This window comes from Zootoca vivipara, chromosome 4 (assembly GCF_963506605.1).
Source record: "Zootoca vivipara chromosome 4, rZooViv1.1, whole genome shotgun sequence".
NCBI lineage: Eukaryota > Metazoa > Chordata > Lepidosauria > Squamata > Lacertidae > Zootoca > Zootoca vivipara.
The window spans coordinates 82,506,346-82,528,355 of NC_083279.1; the positions used below are offsets into that span (position 1 = coordinate 82,506,346).

General features: G+C 44.5%; 2 protein-coding genes across 2 annotated transcripts; both read left to right on the forward strand.

The window, feature by feature from the left end:
* The first annotated feature begins 4,317 nt into the window (after positions 1-4,317).
* LOC132592039 (vitelline membrane outer layer protein 1-like) lies at positions 4,318-10,188 on the forward strand. Its single transcript, XM_060274006.1, has 3 exons — positions 4,318-4,488; positions 6,026-6,120; positions 9,894-10,188. Exons 1-3 carry the CDS (start codon positions 4,318-4,320, stop codon positions 10,186-10,188), a joined length of 561 nt encoding a protein of 186 aa, XP_060129989.1.
* A 354-nt stretch (positions 10,189-10,542) lies between these two features.
* On the forward strand, positions 10,543-21,519 carry LOC132592040 (vitelline membrane outer layer protein 1-like). The gene is made up of 3 exons (XM_060274007.1): positions 10,543-10,547; positions 19,961-20,092; positions 21,228-21,519. Exons 1-3 carry the CDS (start codon positions 10,543-10,545, stop codon positions 21,517-21,519), a joined length of 429 nt encoding a protein of 142 aa, XP_060129990.1.
* Positions 21,520-22,010: the final 491 nt, after the last annotated feature.

The following is a 22,010-nucleotide window of genomic DNA, read 5'->3' on the forward strand; positions in this document are numbered from 1 at the left end:
GAATTGCAGAATCAAAGTATCCTGCCACAAGGATATGCCATTGAACTCCCTAAGGAATTCAAGCCGCATCTTGAGATCTGCCCTGACCTCGCTGGGCAACTGTACTCAATGATGGAGTACAGGGAGAGTCTGACTAAGCGTGCGCAAAAAGGGCTACCAGGGGCTACCACCATGCACGCGAAATTCAAATTCCCCAACAGGGACTGAATCTGCCGCAGAGTAACTTTTTCCCATGGCAAAAATCCATAATGATAGCCCTCTCACCGTGACCCCAATACAGACCCAGAACCACGTCTGAATCGCCATCGGAGGTCTGAGAAGACATACCAATAGAAGAGGAGGAATCGCCATCTCTGCGCCTATTGGCCCTGCGCTTGGAGCGATGACTCCTCTGCTGCTTGCTGCCAGAAGAAGGGACTCTAGGCACTGGGGGATCCTCCTCCAAAGACTGGATGCTGAGCGCCTCCCTCAAAGGACCAAACCTGCCCAGAACTAAAAACATGTGAGGAGCTTGGCTGGGAAGAAGATCCCAACCACGTGCTGAGCAAATTAAGGCCCTGAACTCCCAGACCCCTGGGGTGCCAACTGCGAAGGAGGCAGTCTGGACCGGAAGGCCCGCTGCATCATGGCACCCATACTCCTAGTACGACCCCCTAGGGCTAGCTGGGACTGGGATCCTGGAAGGCTGCAATTGGGAGAGCAAGGCCCCAGAAGGGTCATAAGCCTCACATCTGTAGGACTATGAGCCTCACAAACAGTGGAAGACGTGGAGGGGCCGGGCTGATCATCAGGCTGCCTCCCAAATTGCTGAGCCAAAGACTCAAGCTCCGTATTAAACCTTCTCATGGCCGCAGGGTCTGAACCAATATCAGCCATGATTGCTCCCAAGCAATCCAGCGTAATCTGATGAATCGCTGGGGCCGACGTTGAACGCAATGCCTGAGACGAGCTTCTAATCACCCTTTTTGAAGGGAGAGCAGGACTGAGATTCCTCTTAATAGGCATCTCGATCAAAATGTACACATAATAATAAAAGCACTCTGGTAATCCAGATGGTGCTCCTGCCAAACCAGCTGGGGCTAAACCTCCCCCAACTCAGAAAGGAGGACAAAATGGTGATAGGGCTGAAAAGGGGGGGGGGGTCTTGGCCCTAGGAAATCCCCCACCAGCCTCCGAGCAGAACGGGTAATGAAAAATTTGCTATTCCATCAGAGAGGGAACTCTCAAAAACGATACCCAAAGTGATCAGCTGGACAGAACAGCCCAGACAATGAAACTCACAAATCACCCGATAAATTCAAACCCCCGAAGCTGCAGCCGCAGTCAGAACTGAGAATAAAAAGCCGCTGCACAAAGAGCCCAAAGGTAAAGTTAAGCAGGCAGCGGCAAGCTCCGCAAACCGGGAGCGCTCAGGGGGCAAAAACTCTGTGGGGCGAAAGCCCCTACAGGGGGAAAGGAAGGGAAAGGAATAATAATTAACAAAGGGGGGAAAGAAAACAATTGGAAGGAATTAAGGGAAAGAAGGGATAACGGAAAGAAATCACCAGGATGATCCGTCAAAGGCTGCACAGAGGACACGCTGTTAGCTTGTTCTGAATGCACGGGCCGAAAAAGGAAGCTCTGGGTCTCGTGCATGGGTATATATAGGTCCCTCGATCCATTTGGACTGTGCCCCATTGGCCCGATTGAACCCAACATCGAGGGACCTACCAATCGGGTGTTGTGGCTGACCAATCTCACCCACCCACAACACAGGAGGTTGGTCTCCACGTCTCACTGCGGGTGGCGCTGTGGTCTAAACCACAGAGCCTAAGGGCTTGGCGATCAGAAGGTTGCCGGTTCGAATCCCTGCGATGGGGTGAGCTTCTGTTGCTTGGTCCCTGCTCCTGCCAACATAGCAGTTCGAGAGCACGTCAAAGTGCAAGTAGATAAATAGGTACTGCTCCCGCGGGAAGGTAAACGGCATTTCCGTGCACTGCTCTGGTTCGCCTGAAGCGGCTTAATCATGATGGCCACATGACCTGGAAGCTGTATGCCGGCTCCCTCGGCCAGTAAAGTGAGATGAGCACCGCAACCCCAGAGTCATCGGTCAGGGGTCCCTTTACCTTTACCTTTAATAGGCCTTACAGTGTGAGGCTTCCTGTAAAATTCTGAAGGGTACTATGAAGCTGAGGGTGAAATTCTGCACTTCTGGTATTCTGTGGACATATCTATACCACAAAGTTACGTCACATTTCTATCAGGTGAACTGTCATGGCTTCAACTGAATGGTTTTGTGAACAGCAGATTGATGAGAGAACTGTAACTCTCCCTTTGAGAAAACTAATCCACATACAGTGGAGCCACAGTTATCAAGATACAAGACACCTTCTTTTCACTCTCTCTGACAGCCTCTTCTGTATGTGTCACCCTCCTTTTCCCCTTTCCTCCATTCCTAGCGGTTTCCCATGAGAAGAAAACATTACTTTTGCTGGAAGTCTGAACTCCCTGCTTGAGGACTTATGGCCATTAGGGAGAGGACCCGCATGTGGCTCCAGAGTGACAGTTTGCCCAACCCTGTTCTAAAGCAAGATGTACGGTCCTGGTCTTCGCCTTGAAATGATGTCCTCACCCTTCTGCTAGGTCTCTCCACTGCCCCTGGGAAATGGCTTCTGCTTGTGCAGGAACTTTGTAGAAGCCACTGGTAAGAGAGGTGAGGAAAGCACAGGACCAGGAAGACATCACAGCCCTCTCCATCTGCTCCGCTCCGTGATGGATCAGTGGAGCATGGGAGTTGTATTGCTTAGGACAGAGAGTTCCTACATTTCCTTGTCCTGAACCCTTTAAATTCCCTGTTCACAGTCATGTCTCTTCACTCAGTTTATGGACTCTCTCCTTCTGCCTGCAGAGTAATTGGCAGCTGAGAGACGGTAAGTAGAACTCCAAGTGAGGGCAAAGAAAGGCAAGGCTTTCAATGTAGCCAGAATGATGTAGGCCTGGTCAACTGTCAGACTTGAGTGAAGTAGAGCTGGGTGGGTTTCAGCCAAGTATTCTTGTTCTTGGTATTAGGCCCTTGGTATTACCCCACTTTTCACACAAGTTTTTAGGGTATTTAAATATGCATTTCTTTTGAAGGGTTGCAAGTCTATAAAACAGAGTTTGCATAGGAGAGACATTTTAGCAAGGGCAAAGGGTGGGTAAGAAATGCACATTTTATTAGTTTTTTCAATAATATTTTTATTAGTTTTCATTTACAATAGAATAATAGCCTCATTATAACATTACCATTTTATAATAGAATTATTAATATCAATCCTTCAAATATTGAATTATATAATTTAGATAAAGTAGCCTCTCACGTGCTAGAACTGATGGCTTGATTATTTGCTTCATTTCTGCGTTCCAAAATCTTCTTAATTTTCATTGCATTCCAGTCATAATAATAAGAATCCCTTATACAACAACTGCAATATTGTCCATAAGCTTTAATTAGCTTGTGTTTAAGTAAACAAACTTACCGGTCCAGTTGCGCTTCCGGACGTAAATCTTCCTTTTCAGCAGAGCGTTTTGCGCCACGGCAAAGAGTAAGGGTGAGTCAGCTAGAGTCATAAATTCAGGAACTCTGGAGGACGTTGCAAACTCAAAAGACTTTATTTACAGAAAATATAGCCTGGAGATAAGGCAGACATCCTTCATCTCTTGCCAAGTAGAAACTTAAACAAAACTTTGCCTCAGCGCACAATCTTGAGGCATGATTACAGCCACCAAGAGAAAAACCACTCCTAAGAGAAAAAAACGCTACTACCGGTAAGAGAATGAGCACATGTAAGGAACTGACTATTTATACAGGCTGTCTTACATTCCCAGATGTTTCATGATGCTCAGCTGCTCAGTGTTCAGAGCGATTAGTATAACTTAACCCTTTAATACCAACAAATATTAAAAATTTCTATTCTATTCTTGTTGACACATTAAATGATTTATAAGAGTACAAGTGAGGAACTCAAACTTTATGATATTGTATTATTTTATTATCATCTTTCTGTTTGCGGTGGGACAAATGTTTAGTCAGGGTGGGTAGTAGTTTAATTTTAGCATAATTGTTTCCTGCTTTGTTTCTACTTTCATTATTTTGTTATGTTATTGTATAGTTTGTATTTGCTTTATAAGGGGAAAGGGTCAGGGCTGCCTGGGAGGGGTTTCCCTCTAGGGGGAAACACAAGATTCAGGAAGATTTTGAGCAGAGGAGAGAGAACCACAATTTCTGGGGAATAAATTGTCAAGGCTGTTATTCTTCCATTCAGTTTTTGCAGCTCGATCTGGTGCAGTCCACCTTCCATGGATCTCTCTACCAGTGCTGTGGTCTTCCTGTTCCTCACCTACCACCTCTGTGAGGCAGGAGATCGGAAGTATAATTCAGTCCTCACGGTGCCCAATGGCGGGAAGTGGGGAGAATGGGGGAAAATTGAATTCTGTCCCTCAGGATATGCATCTGGATTCTCATTGAAGGTAAAGGCTTCCCAAGGAGTAGTCACTATAATATAATATAATATAATATAATATAATATAATATAATATAATATAATATAAATGTCAGGGGATTCTTGCGACTACTCTCGAGTAACGACGCTCCTCATGTTACTTTTCCACAACGTGTTTATTGGTGCCTCTATTTACAGTGAGCTAGGTGCAGAAACATGTCTTCTTACTCCAATGCAGAATCTGGAAGTGCCCCCCGGCGCGAACGCCCCCAACATAAATGTCGCGGGACACTGAATCTCCTCCCCTTTCTTCTCTTTCGTAATTCCGGAACCGGATGAAAGGGTCTGCGGTCCATGTTTTCCCTCTCCCCATTTTCCCCTTCTCTCTCCTCCCGCCTGTGGAGTCTGGGCTCTTTCCTCCTGCCTGAGCCCTGGCACTCTCTCTCCGTGTCCTGACTAGCCTCCCCCGAGCCTGTGCTTCCTTCGCTGCTCGGGGAGGGGCTGCTCTTGATGATAGGGGGAGGTACTCTGTACTCTCTCCCCCTTACAATATATATTTCAAGTTGATTGCCATCTTTCTTTCTGAACCTATTGCCTGTATATTGCTGCCTGCAAGGTGCTTTGAAGTGTTGACTGCCATGCTTAAAGATTTAATAGCTGTAAAAAGTATCCATGTCACTTTGTCTATCCACACTGGAGAGGCTAAGAGTGAATTGGATTTTACATAAAAGAAAACTACCATGAATCTGGATGGACTGGAGGAAAAAAGGGACAAGGATACAGACAAGTTTGGAGTGCAATGAGCTGGCAATATTGTGGTCAGGTTTATCTCCCTGAAAGGTGAGCACCCTATTGGCAAATACAGACTAAGCTGTTAGTGTGGAAGCAACCTTGATAAGTTCTGGTGCTTTCTAGGTGGGTTGCCATACATCCAGATTTTCCTTGACGTGTCCAGGATTTCAACAACTTTCCCCCCAAAAGCTCAACAACAGTTTTGTGTCCAGATTTCACTTCTTGAAATAATATGGCAACCATAACTTCACAAACTGGAGGAAACCTGCTGTTGAATATGAAGACATAAGAGAGGGATGGAGGGTGCCTTAGCCAGTCATTAGCAACATCAATTTTTTTCTTATTAAAATTGCTTACTTGGGGCCATTGGACTGGTTTCACCACAAAGCTACTGTATTTTGGTGCAGCTGGGAATGAAAACCTTAATCCATAACCAGTTAATACTTGTACACAAGTAGGGGCCTGTAATTATGAACAGATAACTGCTAATTCAGGTTGCAAGCTAGTAGTTTGGAAAATTCAGACTGCAGATGTAGTCAGAGTCCAAGTTCGGTTAACTACAATAACAACCCCCCCCTTTTGTAACATACAAAATATCTTTTTTCTGTTTTGTTTTCTACATGGGTACTATTTCTTGTTTCTTTGATTTTGTGTCTCGTCTTACTCTGTACACTTGTAATTTTATACTTTTTATTTTTCAATAAAGAATATAACACAGAGTCCCAGCTTGCAAAAACAGCTTTATTACAGTCTCTTTCTCTCTTTTCCACCAGCCATCAGTAGAAGATTTTGATGGTGATGCTACCGGCCTCAGTGGCATCCGTCTCCATTGCAGTAGTGGTGAAGTTATACAATCTAGAGTCGGACTGTAAGTATCTTCTTGATTTTTCTCTTTGTTGCTTGGAAAGTGATGGTGTAAGGGGCTGGCTGAAATCTATTATGCTTCAGCACCAGGACAGGATAATGTCAGGGCCTATCAGCCTCATTCTCAGCTCTCGGAGTCTAAGGATACCAACTCTAGGTTGCCTTCTGAATTTTAGAGGGACCCAAGCCCCACATAACAAAGAGGAAAGAGACTGCAACAACAGAGTACAAAGGTCAGGAAAAGCAGAGTTTCTTCCTGAGGACCACACATCCCAAGGAAAGAGAGAGCAAGAGGAAACCACCATCTATCCTGAGAGTGGGGAACCTCAAGTCCAGGGGTCAAATGTGGTCCCCTAACTTCTCTGTCTGGTCCTCATGAATATCTGTGACTGTTAGGGGTCAGGACCTCAGGCAGGAAGGAGAGGCAGGCTGAGCAAAAAAGCTGTATGAAAAGGCCAAGACCTACCTTTACCAGTGGCTGTGCCTTCCTGAGAGAAAGGAGGCACAATACTGAAGCTCTCCTTCCTGCCAGAGGAACTGGCCTAAAAGATCAATGCCTCCAATCAACAGCTGTTTAGCAGAGACCTTGATACTGTGGGGTCCAGGTGCTGCTTTGCCAGTGGCTTTCTTGCAGGAAAGTCACTACCACTTAAGTGAGTGGATCCCATCCTGCATGGTGCTGGTCACTGGACTTCATGAAGGAGTAGCACCACAACACAGAATCAGGTCATTCTGCTTAATATCTGTTAGGCAGGGGAGTAAATCCTACATATCACTGATGAACCCTGACCTTAAAAAAAACCCCATTCTTAAGAGAATATTACGGTTTAAAACCCCTTTAAAGATTCTTCAGCTCCATCCCTAGATTGTTCCAGGGGCATATTGGGAGGGTGTGGTGTGGGTGACCCCTGGGTGGCACAGGGCAAATCCACCTAATCCAGGGGTCACAACACACAGCCCTACTTAAAGTTGAGGTTTAAGTAGAGCTGGACCATAAAGAAGGCTGATCGCCGAAGAATTGATGCTTTTGAATTATGGTGCTGGAGGAGACTCTTGAGAGTCCCATGGACTGCAAGAAGATCAAACCTATCCATTCTTAAGGAAATCAGCCCTGAGTGCTCCCTGGAAGGACAGATCGTGAAGCTGAGGCTCCAATACTTTGGCCACCTCATGAGAAGAGAAGATTCCTTGGAAAAGACCTTGATGTTGGGAAAGATGGAGGGCACAAGGAGAAGGGGACGACAGAGGACGAGATAGGGGACGACAGAGGACGAGATGGTTGGACAGTGTTCTCGAAGCTACGAACATGAGTTTGACCAAACTGCGGGAGGCAGTGCAAGACAGGAATGCCTGGCGTGCTATGGTCCATGGGGTCACGAAGAGTCGGACACGACTAAACGATTAAACAACAACAAACATACTATTGCATTAGGAACAAAACGAGAGAAAAAGTAAAGATGGAAATTTTAAAAAAATTATGGAGAATGAGAAAAAGCTAATTAAAAATCCAAACAATGTGAAAATAAATCAGAATATCAAAATGTTACAAAGTCAGTTTGCAATGATTATTAATCAAGAAGTGAAATGGAATATAAAAAGAATGAGACAGAAATTTTTTGAATTTGCAAATAAATCAGGCAAATGGCTGGTGTGGCAAATCAAAAAAAGGAAATCCCAAATTAAAATTAATAAAATAACCTTGGAAGGAAAAGAAGTAGAGAATCTGAAAGAAATTAGGAATGGATTTTAAAATTTTTATAGACAGTTATATAAAAAAGCTGGAAAGGGAAATATAAGCAGAATTGAAGAATATCTAAACAAAAAGAAGTGCAACAAATTCCATCAGAATAGAAAGAGCGACTGAATGAGTTAATGGAAATTGAAGAAATTTAAAATGCAATAAAAGAATTAAAAAGTGGAAAGGCGCCAGGACCAGATGGATTCGCTGCAAAATATTATAAAGAACTGAAACATACCCTGCTTGTACCGTTAGAAGAAGTTATGAATAATATATTAAAGAATGGAGAAATACCAGAAACATGGAACATGGAAAGAAGCAAATATCACATTAATACCCAAACCAGACTCTGATTCATTGTAAGTTAAAAACTATTGGCCGATTTCATTATTAAATAATGATTATAAATTATTTGCAAGTATTTTGGCAAATAGATTGAAAAAAGTATTGAATGAAATAATACATACAGATCAAGCAGGCTTTCTTCCTGGCCGACAGATGAAATATAATATAAGGAATGTGGTGAATATCATTGAATATTTGATGGCCAGGAATGAAAAGTAAGCGACATTAATCTTTTTGGATGCAGAGAAGGCCTTTGATAATATATCCTGGGAATTTATGGTAAAGAATTTGGAATTAATGGATATTGGACAATTGTTTATAAGAGGAATTAAAGCGATATATTCTAATCGAAAAGCAAAATTAATAGTAAATAATGTAGTAACAGAAAATATTGAGATTACGAAAGGTACAAGACAGGGATGTCCATTGTCACCATTATTATCCATCTCGGTTCTGGAAGTCTTCCTAAAGACCAGGCATCCCCAAACTGCAGCCCTCCAGAAGTTTTGGCATACAACTCCCATGATCCCTAGCTAACAGGACCAGTGGTCAGGGATGATGGGAATCGTAGTCCAAAACATCTGGAGGGCCGAAGTTTGGGGATGCCTCCTAAAGACTATAAGGGAAAATGAGAAAATAAAAGGAATTTCAGTTGGCAGAAGAGAGTATAAAGCCTTTGCAGACGACTTGGCATTAACAGTGGAAGACCCATTATGCAGTATTAATGAGGTATTAGAAGAAATTGAACAATTCGGACAAGTTGCAGGTTTTAAATTAAACAAAAAGAAAACTAAAATGTTGGCTAAAAATGTGAAACAAGATTTGGTGGATAGGTTGCAACAACAGACTGGTATAGAAATAGTCAAAAAAGTAAAGTATTTTGGAATTTGGTTAATATTTAATATTTAATATTTGAGTAATATTTACTGATTGTAATGTTTGAAAGAAAATATAAAGAAAATGATGTATTGATGGTATATCACACCAGTGAAATTAGCCAAAACGTATAAAACAGGTAATAAATGTTGGAAATGTAAGGAAAAAGAAGGAACGTTTTATCATATATGGTGGGAATGTAAGAAAGTGAAAAACTTCTGGAAAATGATATACAATGAGATGAAAAAGATGTTAAGATATACATTAATTAAAAACCCAGCTTTTCTACTTGGTATTGTAGGAGAGGATATTAGCAGACAAGATAAAAAAAACTGTTTTTGTATGTGACGACGGCATTAAGAGTACTATTGGCACAGAGATGGAAACAAGAAGAATTACCGATGATAGAAGAATGGCAGACGAAGTTAATGGACTACACAAAATTGGACAAGATGACAGGGAGAATTCAAAACTGGCGGGACCAGAGGTTCTTGAAGGACTGAACTAAATTTGAGAATTATTTGAAAAACAATTGTAAACAACAAATTATGCTAGTAGGTTTGCAAGAAGTTTTGTAAGGAGAAATACATGAAATATTATAGAGAACATTTAGGAATATAAAAATTGGTTATTGTTTATTAAAAGTAATAGTGAATTACGGGACACAAGGATAAGTTAGGAAGATTGGAAAACTTTAGATGGTTTGATGGAAGTACAAAAAAAATATTGTACTGTATAAGATATGAATGAATGTTAAAGGATGTATCGAATTTCCAGGGAGGCAGACATTACCATATTGTCTTTTTTTTTTTTTGCAGGTGGGGAGAGTGGAAAGAGGTTAAGAAATGCCCCTCCAAGGCCTACCTGGTTGCCTTCGCTCTGAGAGTGGAAGACGAACATGGGAAAATTGATAATACAGGAGCCAACAACATCGAGTTCAACTGTGGAGATGAGACTAGACTGGAGGGCAACGGACTGGACTTCGGTAAATACGGCCCGTGGAGCAAGCGCTGCACCGCTGGTGCCATCTGTGGGATTCAAACAAAGGTGCAGGGTTTAGTTGACCTTGATAACACAGCACTTAATGATGTCAAGTTCTTCTGCTGCGACTGAATCACCTGGGCTTCATCCTGCTACAACACAGCTGCCTGTGATCTAATGGTTTGTTGGCATGAAACTTAACCAACAATAAATCTTAACAAAAGAATTGCGTGTACCTTTTGGAGCTTTGTCCCTTCCTGATCTCAATTCCTTAAGCCTGCATGAATTGGTTTTGGATAGGAGGCCAATGCAATGTTAAAGAGGGTACCATCCTAGAGTCGTAGTGTGATATCTTTAGTTCATTGAACTAACCAGGCCCACCAGCCTCTCAATTTGTCCCATGAGGTTGCTTTGAACAAATCACACCCACTTGCCAATCACCAGCCATCTCAGGCACAGAGATCTCTTATGTCTGATCTAACCACCATGCGGTGAGATTTGAGGATTTGAAGGAATTTTAGCACAAGCATAGCATCCAACTCCTAAAGGCCGAGGTCCCTTTGCCTCCCCCATAAACAATTTGAGGGGGTTACGCCTCCCCCCCCAAGTTGATGGGCATTGCCATTCAAATGGCGTGCATCATGTGATCAATTATGTGGGGCGGAGCTTACCTGCCTCCCCCCATATTGTATTCAAGTCGGCACCCCTGGCACCAAGCACCACCAAGAGCCCAAAGTGCAAGCAGAGTCTTATCCAGAATTTTAGCACTCTGCCCAACAGTGCTAAGCTCAGAGATAAGCCTCGGCTAATATTTCGGAGTCTGGCTTTCTGAATGTGTGTCTGCCTGACTCTTTCTCTCTCTGTGTGTGTGCCTGTTGATTTTATTTATTTTCTATTTCTATTTCTTTCTTTATTTGGATTTTTATTCTGCTTTTGGCCCCATCCACCCATGGAAGATTGGCCACATTCCAATCTACTCCTTGGGGTGAAATTGCTTCCCTGCTCCTGTCATATAGGGATTGACAAATGGATATGTTATTTTCTTCTGAGTCCTGAAGCACAGTAATCAAAACTATGGTTAGAGAGCAGTGGAGTATTGGATCCATGATCACATCTGTGGTCCCAAAGGCTCAGGTGGCCAGAATAGAAGTTCTCCCCTCTTCCGTTTGCTGCACTGGTAAACGGCTGTTGTAGCTGAGTGACCCAGACTGCCACCCTCTTGGCAGAATGTGGCAGCTTTGGATCTAGTGGAATCATTGCCTGGTCTGCACCACCCCAGACTCATTCCTGTAATATCCTGGACTTCATTCTTCCTACTACTGGACACCTTTACTCCTCCAAACAGTTAGGATTGCTCTTTCATTTATGATGTCACTGAGCTGGATCCATGTCGCGATTTTTCAAAGTAGAGAAGGAATTAAAAAATTGGTTGTTGTTGGGTTTTTTTTATAAAAATATCAGTTTTAAATTCAGACATTTAGAGTTTGATCATGAAAACTGAGTGCATGATCAAACCTACCCAAGCACTCGGATCAAAGTATTGTGTTAGAGTTCAATGCTTCATCCAGGGATCTCATCGGGAAACCATTAATATTTTTTAAAAAAACTGAAAGAGGACGAACTGGAAGAGACACAGATGCAGAAAGGGAAAGCAACAGAGGGAGGGAGAAAGAAAGAAAGAAAGAAAGAGAGAGAGAGAGAGAGAGAGAGAGAGAGAGAGAGAGAGAGAGAGAAGAAAGTTGGGGAAATGTGAAGGACGGAAACAAGGGACCAAGCAAGATGGAGGTTAATAAAAAAGACAAATTTATTGAAAGATGGAATGAAGTTCATTCATGAATCACTGGGATACCAAATTTTGTGACAATATAGACTATGTATGTTATTTTCTCTTTCAGAATTCCTTTTGATTATTTCTCTCATACACAAGTACAGGACAGACATCTTTCTATAATACTTTCGTTGATTGCCTATTCTGTTCTTTCACCAATGAAAAGGAAATGAAATGAAATGAAGAATAAGTGTGTGCCTTCTTATCAGCTGTGAGAGGAGCAGGAAGAGGAGATACAGGGAGCATGTACTGTATTTTTTTTGCTCCATAAGATGCACCTTTTCCCTCCTAAAAGGGGTGGGGAAATGCCTGTGCGTCTTATGAAGTGAAGGGTACCCGCAAAGCGAGAGCCATGCGCAGTGGGTACAGTACCTAAGCGGCTCTCCGCCTGCCCACTTTACAGCATGCCAGGAGGGCTTCTCCCGGCTCGCTGTAAAGTGGGCCTACCCAGAGCCGCTTACCCACTGCATGCAGCTCCCGCTCAAGCAAAGCGGGACCCGTGCACAGTGGGTATGGAACCTAAGCGGCTCTCAGTCTGCCCACTTCAAAGCGGGTGGACCCAGAGCTGCTTATCCACTGCGCGCACCTCTCCAAGCCAGAGGGAGAGTAGTCGCAGTTGCCCCTGCGAGAGCTGGGGACAGAATCAGTGCCCCAAAAGGGCTCCTTTCGGGGCGCTTTCGGGGCGCTGAATTTATCACCTGATAAATTCAAACCCCCGAAGCTGCAGCCGCAGTCAGAACTGAGAATAAAAAGCCGCTGCACAAAGAGCCCAAAGGTAAAGTTAAGCAGGCAGAGGCAAGCTCCGCAAACCGGGAGCGCTCAGGGAGCAAAAACTCTGTGGGGCGAAAGCCCCTGCAGGGGGAAGGAAAGGAAAGGAATAATAATTAACAAAGGAGGGGAAGAAACCAATTGGAAGGAATTTAGGGAAAGAAGGGATAACGGAAAGAAATCACCAGGATGATCCGTCAAAGGCTGCACAGAGGACACGCTGTTAACTTGTTCTGAACGCACGGGCCGAAAGAGGAAGCTCTGGGTCTCGTGCATGGGTATATATAGGTCCCTCGATCCATTTGGACTGTGCCCCATTGGCCCGATTGAACCCAACATTGAGAGACCTACCAATCGGGTGTTGTGGCTGACCAATTTTGTTGTTGTTTAGTCATTTAGTCGTGTCCGACTCTTCGTGACCCCATGGTCCATAGCACGCCAGGCACTCCTGTCTTGCACTTGACCAATCTTACCCACCCACAACACAGGAGGTTGGTCTCCACGTCTCACTTTGGGTGGCGCTGTGGTCTAAACCACAGAGCCTAAGGGCTTGGCGATTGAAGGTCGCCGGTTCGAATCCCTGCGATGGGGTGAGCTTCTGTTGCTTGGTCCCTGCTCCTGCCAACATAGCACTTCGAGAGCACGTCAAAGTGCAAGTAGATAAATAGGTACTGCTCCGGTGGGAAGGTAAACGGCGTTTTCGTGCACTGCTCTGGTTCGCCAGAAGCGGCTTAGTCATGCTGGCCACATGACCTGGAAGCTGTATGCCGGCTCCCTCGGTCAGTAAAGTGAGATGAGCACCGCAACCCCAGAGTCGTCGGTCAGGGGTCCCTTTACCTTTACCTTTAATAGGCCTTACAGTGTGAGGCTTCCTGTAAAATTCTGAAGGGTACTATGAAGCTGAGGGTGAAATTCTGCACTTCTGGTATTCTGTGGACATATCTATACCACAAAGTTACATCACATTTCTATTAGGTGAACTGTCATGGCTTCAACTGAATGGTTTTATGAACAGCAGATTGATGAGAGAACTGTAACTCTCCCTTTGAGAAAACTAATCCACACATACAGTGGAGCCACAGTTATCAAGATACAAGACACCTTCTTTTCCCTCTCTCTGACAGCCTCCTCTGTATGTGTCACCCTCCTTCTCCCCTTTCCTCCATTCCTAGTGGTTTCCCATGAGAAGGAAACTTTACTTTTGCTGGAAGTCTGAACTCCCTGCTTGAGGACTTATGGCCATTAGGGAGAGGATGTGGCTCCAGAGTGACAGTTTGCCCAACCCTGTTCTAAAGCAAGATGTACGGTCCTGCCAAACTGGAACACCTTGGTATAGACCCACATCTACTGACACTGATACAAAATTTGCACTCTAATAACCAAATATATATTAAAGTTTCAAAAGATGGTAGACTTGCAGGACCAATTTTCAACAATCGAGGAGTTAGGCAAGACTGTGTCCTGGCACCTACTCTATTCAATCTATTCTTATCTGTTTTACCATCATTTCTTCAGAATGTAACCTCTCATATTCCTTATTTAAACAATATCCCACTTTTTTTATTACTATATGCAGATGATGCAGCAATTATCTCACTTTCTTCTTTGGGTATTAAAAAATTACTTAAGGGCTTTTCAAACTTCTGCTCCCTTAATAATTTAAAAATCAACTATGATAAGACCAAAATTATGCAGGTTACAAAAAGAGGGAACCCAAAAAACTATAAAATCAATGGACATCTAATACAGGAAGTGAAGCATTTCAATTACCTGGGGATTATATTTAAAAATAATATGAACTGGAACACACACATCTGTGCGGCAATAGCTAAGGTTAAAGGGACAGCCCACCATATCAAATCTTATTTTTTTCTCCTGAAGGAAACAGATACATTCCAGCAGTACTGCAAGTAATTGACATGAAACTTTGTGCCCAACTTTTATATGGCACCCCACTGTGGATTTCAGGTGACCTTAAGATGCTGGATAAATTTCATGCATCCCTTCTGAGGTCATTACTAGGACTCGCAAATTCTGTAAAATATGAATCAATATGCTGCGAGCTGGGAATATTGTCTTTATCAGCAAGAGCATGGCTGAGGACCATGAAATATTGGATCTTCCTGCATTACAGAGCCCTATCCCCTAACTCTCTCCTGTATGATCTTTTAAGTGATAATATAATCTACAATCTATCATTGATTTGTAGGAGAAAATTGAATTTGATAGGGCTTAACTTAATTGACTTTGAAAATTCTGATCCCAAAGACATCTGGGAAATTATTAGGAAGACTCTTATAGGAAAAAGTGTTCTCTCCACGCTTGAGGTTGCAAACCGCAGCACCTGTTCTCCTCTCCATTTAAATCTCCCTCTATGCAGAGATTTTCAAAAGGGATACATGACAAATTTGAAAAACCACGAACTGTGTAGGCTGTTTATGCTGGCCAGATTTAATATGTTTCCCTCGATGATGGTGAGAGGAAGATATTTGGGTCTCCCAGAATCAGAGTGTCTCTGCAAATGCAGTAAACGGGAACCTGATACTTTGGAGCATATTTTCTTTTCTTGTGAATTTGGAATTCATGCCAGAAGACAACTATTAGAGGCCTTGCAACTCAATTGGCTGATTTCCAAGCTACCAACTGTTCAGGTCCTACTATCGGACAGGGATGATTAAATTACTACAGCGGTAGCTAAACTTTTGAGAGCTGTCCATGCAGAAAGGCTGGGCCATTACAAAGAGAGTTAGTGCTCCTTAATTGGTAGGTGATGTGGCAGTGTTAAGTTGTAGTATTTATATATATCTATACTCTTCCTGGAGTTAAGGAACTGACTGGGATAAGCCTCGCTCAACTGAGTCTGTATTTTATATAATCTCTATATAAATTTTATGTGATAATGTGTGGTTTGATATGCCTAATAAAGGATATTTGTTTGTTTGATGTACGGTCCTGGTCTTTGGCCTTGAAATGATGTCCTCACCCTTCTGCTAGGTCTCTCCACTCCCCCTGGGAAATGGCTTCTGCTTGTGCCGGAGCTTTGTAGAAGCCACTGGTAAGAGAGGTGAGGAAAGCACAGGACCAGGAAGACATCACAGCCCTCTCCATCTGCTCTGCTCTGTGATGGATCAGTGGAGCATGGGAGTTACATTGCTCAGGACAGAGTGTTCCTACATTTCATTGTCCTGAACCCTTTAAATTCCCTGTTCACAGTCATGTCTCTTCCCTCAGTTTACAGACTTTCTCCTTCTGCCTGCTGAAAGACGGTAAGTAGAACTCCAAGTGAGGGCAAAGAAAGGCAAGGCTTTCAATGTAGCCAGAATGATGTAGGCCTGGTCAACTGTCAGACTTGAGTGAAGTAGAGCTGGGTGGGTTTCAGCCAAGTATTCTTGTTCTTGGTATTAGGCCCTTGGCATTACCCCACTTTTCACACAAGTTTTCAGGGTATTTAAATATGCCCAGAGTTTGCATAGGAGAGACATTTTAGCAAGGCCAAAGGCTGGGTAAGAAATGCACATTTTAGTTTTTTCAATAATATTATTAGTTTTCATTTACAATCAAATAATAGCCTCATCATAACAATATCAGTTTATAATACAATTATTGATATCAATAATTTAAATATCAAATTATATAATTGTCTAGCTCCGAAACGCCCTTGCATGGAGCCCGGACAGCCCCGTGGTTTTCCCTGGAGCTGAGGGTAATGACAATCGCTGAGACGGCTAGAGCAGTGTTTCTCAACCTTTTTTGGGCCACGGCACACTTGTTCTATGAAAAAAAATCCCGCGGCACACCAACTCTGTGCCGCCCTATATTTAGTTTAGTTTGGAGGGGAGACGTAAAGCATGCCACTGAAGAACTGCTGCACGGTAGCCAGGCGGACCCACCAGGCGCTCTCACCTGGGTTGGGGGGTGGCGAGGGGCCCTCTCCTCCCTATCTTTCCCTTTTTCCCTCACCTGGGGGGGCCTCCCTCCTTTTCCTCTTCTCCTGGGGCAGCTGGGGTGGCGACGGCTGCGGCGACGAGGCAGGGAGGTGCTGGGCTTCGGAGCTCTTCCCGGCCGCAGGCGGGCTCGCTGGGGGGCTTTAGCGGCTCCCCGCTTGATCCACCGGGCGATTCCGACGCCCACGCAGCTGCCGCGGAGCCCAGGGGTCCGGCGATCCTCCGGCCGGGCGCTTTCGTTGTCACTCCAGTGGGGTCGCGGGGGGGCCTCCAGCGGCTCCCCGGTCGATCCGCTGGGCTCGCTTGGCGCCCGCGTACCGGCGGCGGTTCCGGCGGTCCGGAGGCTAGGCTGGCGGCACAGGCACGCTGGTCGCTCTCAGGAGCTTCGCGCTGCCGTGCCGCGCGCCATCTTGCCTCGCCGGAAGTCCGTCAGTGCCCTTTCTCCTCGCCGCACGTGGCGGCACACCAGCCAGTGTCTCACGGCACACTACTGTGCCGCGGAACACCGGTTGAGAAACGTCGATCCCACCAAGTGGCGACGGCGACGGCGAAGAAGACTTTCTTCACCGCCTCTATTTGCATCTGCAGAAAATAGTAGCAGGAGACTCTTTCAGGTGGTTCGCAATTTAATGGAACACCTTTACCACCGGGGACTGGTAAAGACCCCAAGATCTCCTGCAATGATTTTGCAAAGTTTTTTGCAGATAAAGTCGCTCAGATTTGGAAGGAGGTAGACACCACCATGGAAGCAGGGCTGGGGTGGAAGAGTGCTGGAGCATAGAATCAATTTCAGTCCGTTACCTCCAAGGATGTGGACAGGCTGCTTAGATGAGTGAAACCGGTCTCCTTGATCTTTGCGCATCCTGGCTAGTAAAAGCGAGCCTAGAAGGGCTGGGCGATGGGTTCTGCGGGGTGGTGAATGCTTCCCTCTGCGAGGGAGCCTTCCCAGACCCGCTGAAAGAGACGGTCATTAAACCGCTTCTTAAAAAAACATATTTAGACCCGGCCAATATGGCTAACTATTGCCCAGTCTCAAATTTACTATTCTTGGGCAAGGTGATAGGGCGGGTGGTTGCTGAACATCTCCAAGTACGCCTGGAGGATGTGGACCATTTGGATCCCTTCCAATCGGGATTCAGGCCTCACCACGGGACTGAAACTGCCTTGGTCGCACTGGTCAATGATCTCCGGCAAGCTAGGGACAAAGGTGAGAGCTGTTTCCTAGTTCTGCTGGATCTCTCAGCGGCCTTTGACCATAATATCCTTCTGGACCGTCTAGAAGGGCTGGGTGCTGGGGGCACTGTTATACAGTGATTCCGCTCCTTTCTCCGGGGCTGTGTCCAGAAAGTGCTGTTGGGGGATGAGTGTTCAGACCCCTGGGCACTCACTTGTGGGGTGCCTCAGTATTCCATTCTCTCCCCCATGCTTTTTAATATCTATACGAAGCCGCTGGGAGAGATCATCAGGGAGTTTGGACTGGGTTTTCATCAGTATGCAGATGACACCCAGCCCTACCTCTCTTTTAAATCAGAACCAGTGAAGGTGGTGAAGGTCCTGTGTGAGTGCCTGGAGGTGGTTGGAAGATGGATGGCAGCTAACGGATTGAGGTTGAATCCTGACAAGACAGAAGTACTGTTTTGGGGGGACAGGGCGTGTTGGGGGTGGGTGTTGGGGACTCCCTGGTCCTGAATGGAGTAACTGTGCCCCTGAAGGACCAGGTGTGTAGCCTGGGAGTCATTTTGGACTCTCAGCTGTCCATGGAGGCGCAGGTTAATTCTGTGTCCAGGGCAGCTTTTTCCCAGCTCCATCTGGTATGCAGGCTGAGACCCTACCTGCCCGCAGACTGTCTCACCAGAGTGGTGCATGCTCTGGTTATCTCCTGCTTGGATTAGTGCAATGTGCTTTATGTGGGCTACCTTTGAAGGTGACCTGGAAACTGCAATTAATCCAGAATGCGGCAGCTAGACTAGTGACTGGGAGTGGCCACCGGGACCACATAACACCGGTCCTGAGATATCTACATTGGCTCTCAGTACGTTTCCGAGCACAATTCAAAGTGTTAGTGTTGACCTTTAAAGCCCTAAAAGGCCTCGGTCCAGTATTCCTGAAGGAGCATCTCCACCCCCATCGTTCAGCCCGGTCACTGAGATCCAGCACCGAGGGCCTTCTGGTGGTTCCCTCATTGCGAGAAGTGAGGTTACAGGAAACCAGACAGAGGGCCTTCTCGGTAGCGGCACCCGCCCTGTGGAACACCCTTCCATCAGAGAGGTCAAGGAAATAAGCAGCTACCATATTTTTCGCTACATAAGACGCACCTGACCAAAAGATGCACCTAATTTTTAGAGGAAAGGGGGAATGCCCTGGTTTTTTTTAGGATCAGCTCAGAGTTGTGCAGCTTCTTTTGCAAAGGGGGAAAGCGCCGTTTTGGGGAGATCAGCTCACAGCTACTGTCTTTTGATAATAATAATAATAATAATAATAATGTTACAGTATCAATGATATATATATATATATATATATATATATATATATATATATATATATACTATATTTATATAGTTAATTTACTTAATTTAATTTACTTTCTTCATATTCCTAGAGCTCTGTTGCATCAGAGAGGAGAGACGGTTTGTCTACATATATACTGAAATAAACGGTAAGTGATTCCCATTTCCTTACATTGTCCTCCAAATTTGTTTCTTTCAATATTTCGTGTTTTCTAGCTACATTATAGTAGGATATTATCTTTGTTAAGTGAAAGTTATAAAAAAAAAGAAGAAGAAGCAAGTACCTACGGTATAAAATTATATAAAACTGTATAAAACAGTGTGTGCGATTGAAAACAACTATAATATGGATAAGTCTAATTTAGGTTGTGAAGGAACAGGGGTAGGGGTAGGATTAGGGGTGGGGGGAGGGGAAGGGGATTTTGTATGTAATCGGTATTTTGTTGTTGTGCCTTGTTTTTGCCTTGTTGGTTTTCGTTCTTTTTTAATTGTTGTATATGCACAAATTATTAATAAACTTTATTTTTTTTAAAAAAAAAGCTACTGTCTTTTGATGGAGCTGGGAATGTAAACCTTAATCCATAACCAGTAATACTTGTACACAAGTAGGGGCCTGTAATTATGAACAGATAACTGCAGTCTGAATGTGAGTGTTGTCAGAGTCCAAGTTCGGTTAACTACAATAACAACCCCCCTTTTGTAACACACAACATCTCTTTTTTCTGTTTTGTTTTCTACATGGGTACTATTTCTTGTTTCTTTGATTTTGTGTCTGGTCTTACTCTGTACACTTGTAATTTTGTACTTTTTATTTTTCAATAAAGGATATAAAACAGAGTCATAGCTTGCAAAAACAGCTTTATTGCAGTCTCTTTCTCTCTTTTCCACCAGGTACAGGAAAAACAAGGTAAGAATAAAGATGATACTTCCCTCAATGGCATCCGTCTCCATTGCAATAAAGGTGCAGCTGTAGAATCTACCGTTGGACCGTGAGCATCTTCTTGATTTTTTTCTTTTTTGTTTGGAAAGTGATGGTGTGAGGGGCTGGCTGAAATCTATTATTCTTCAGCACCAGGGCAGGATAATGTCAGGGTCTATCAGCCTCATTCTTAGCTCTCGGAGTCTAAGGATACCAACTCTAGGTTGCCTTCTGAATTTTAGGGGGACCCAAGCCCAACATAACAAAGAGGAAAGAGACTGCAACAACAGAGTTCAAAGGTCAGGAAAAGCAGAGTTTCTTCCTGAGGACCACACATCCCAAGGAAAGAGAGAGCAAGAGGAAACCACCATCTATCCTGAGAGTGGGGAACCTCAAGTCCAGGGGTCAAATGTGGTCCCCTAACTTCTCTGTCTGGTCCTCATGAATATATGTGACTGTTAGGGGTCAGGACATCACGCAGGAAGGAGAGGCAGGCTGAGCAAAAAAGCTGTATGAAAAGGCCAAGACCTACCTAACCAGTGGCTGTGCCTTCCTGAGAGAAAGTAGGCACAATACTGAAGCTCTCCTTCCTGCCGGAGGCACTGGCATAAAAGATCAATGCCTCCACTCAGCAGCTGTTTAGCAGAGACCTTGATCCTGTGGGGTGCAGGTGCTGCTTTGCCAGTGGCTTTCTTGCAGGAAAGTCACTACCACTTAAGTGAGTGGATCCCATTCTGGGTTGGTGCTGGTCACTGGACTTCATGAAGGAGTAGCAACACCACACAGAATCAGGTCGTTCTGCTTAATATCTGTTAGGCAAGAGCAGCAGATCCGAGAAGGCACAGATGACCCCAATTCTTAAGAGAATATTACGGTTTAAAACCCCGTTAAAGATTCTTTAGCTCCATCCCTAGATTGTTCCAGGGGCAGATTGGGAGGGTGTGGTGTGGGTGACCCCTGGGTGGCACAGGGCAAATCCACCTAAACCAGGGCTCACAACACACAGCCCTTTTGAGAAGTTGAGGTTTGGGAGACATACTATACCTGATGAGGTCTACAAAAGACACCTTTAAAAAATCTAAGGAGGCAACTGCCCTCTTGACTTTCGTGTGGAAAGCAATTCATTCCAATTTGGATCATATTTCCAGAGAGGCAGACATTACCACGTTGTCTCTTTTCTTTTCTTTTCTTTTCTTTCTTTGCAGGAAGGGGAACTGGACAAAGATTGAGGAATGCCGCAGGGGTCTCCTGATCTCCTTTGATCTAAGAGTGGAAGGCCCACAATTGATGCTTGATGATACAGCAGCCAACAACATCCAGTTTAGCTGTACAGATGGGACTAGACTGGAGGGCAAGTCCACCAACTTTGGTACTTACGGCCCATGGAGCAAGCGCTGCACCACTGGTGCCATCTGTGGGATCCAAACAAAGGTGGAGGCTTCAGCTCAAGTTGATAGCACAGCACTTAATGATGCCAAGTTCTTCTGCTGCAACTGAATCACCTGGGCTTCATCCTGCTACAACACAGCTGCCTGTCATCTAATGGTTTGTTGGCATGAAACTTAACCAACAATAAATCTTAACAAAAGAGTTGCGTGTACCTTTTTGGAGCTTTGTCCCTTCCTTAAGCCTGCATGAATTGGTTTTATATAGGAGGCCAATGCGAAGTTAAAGAGGGTACCATCCTAGAGCCGTAGTGTGATAGCTTTAGCCAGGCCCACCAGTCTCTCAATTTGTCCCATGAGGTTGCTTTGAAAAAAATCACACCCACTTGCCAATCATCAGCCATCTCACGCACAGAGATCTATTTTTTTCTGATCTAAGCACCATGTGGTAAGATTTGAGGATTTGAAGGAATCTTAGCACCAAGCATAGCAACCAACTCCTAGGGGCCGAGGTCCCTTTGCCTCCCCCATAAACTATTTGACTCACGCCTCCCCCCAAGTTGATAGGCATTGCCATTCCAATGGCGTGCATCTTATGATCAA

What these genes read in the sequence shown, in the direction of transcription:
- LOC132592039 (XM_060274006.1), top strand. Translation starts at nt 4,318, where the DNA reads ATGGATCTCTCTACCAGTGCTGTGGTCTTCCTGTTCCTCACCTACCAC. An exon ending in CATCTGGATTCTCATTGAAG is followed by an intron (nt 4,489 to 6,025) that starts GTAAAGGCTTCC and finishes CTTTTCCACCAG; the next exon opens with CCATCAGTAGAAGATTTTGA. An exon ending in ATACAATCTAGAGTCGGACT is followed by an intron (nt 6,121 to 9,893) that starts GTAAGTATCTTC and finishes TTTTTTTTGCAG; the next exon opens with GTGGGGAGAGTGGAAAGAGG.
- LOC132592040 (XM_060274007.1), top strand. An exon ending in GTAGAATCTACCGTTGGACC is followed by an intron (nt 20,093 to 21,227) that starts GTGAGCATCTTC and finishes CTTTCTTTGCAG; the next exon opens with GAAGGGGAACTGGACAAAGA.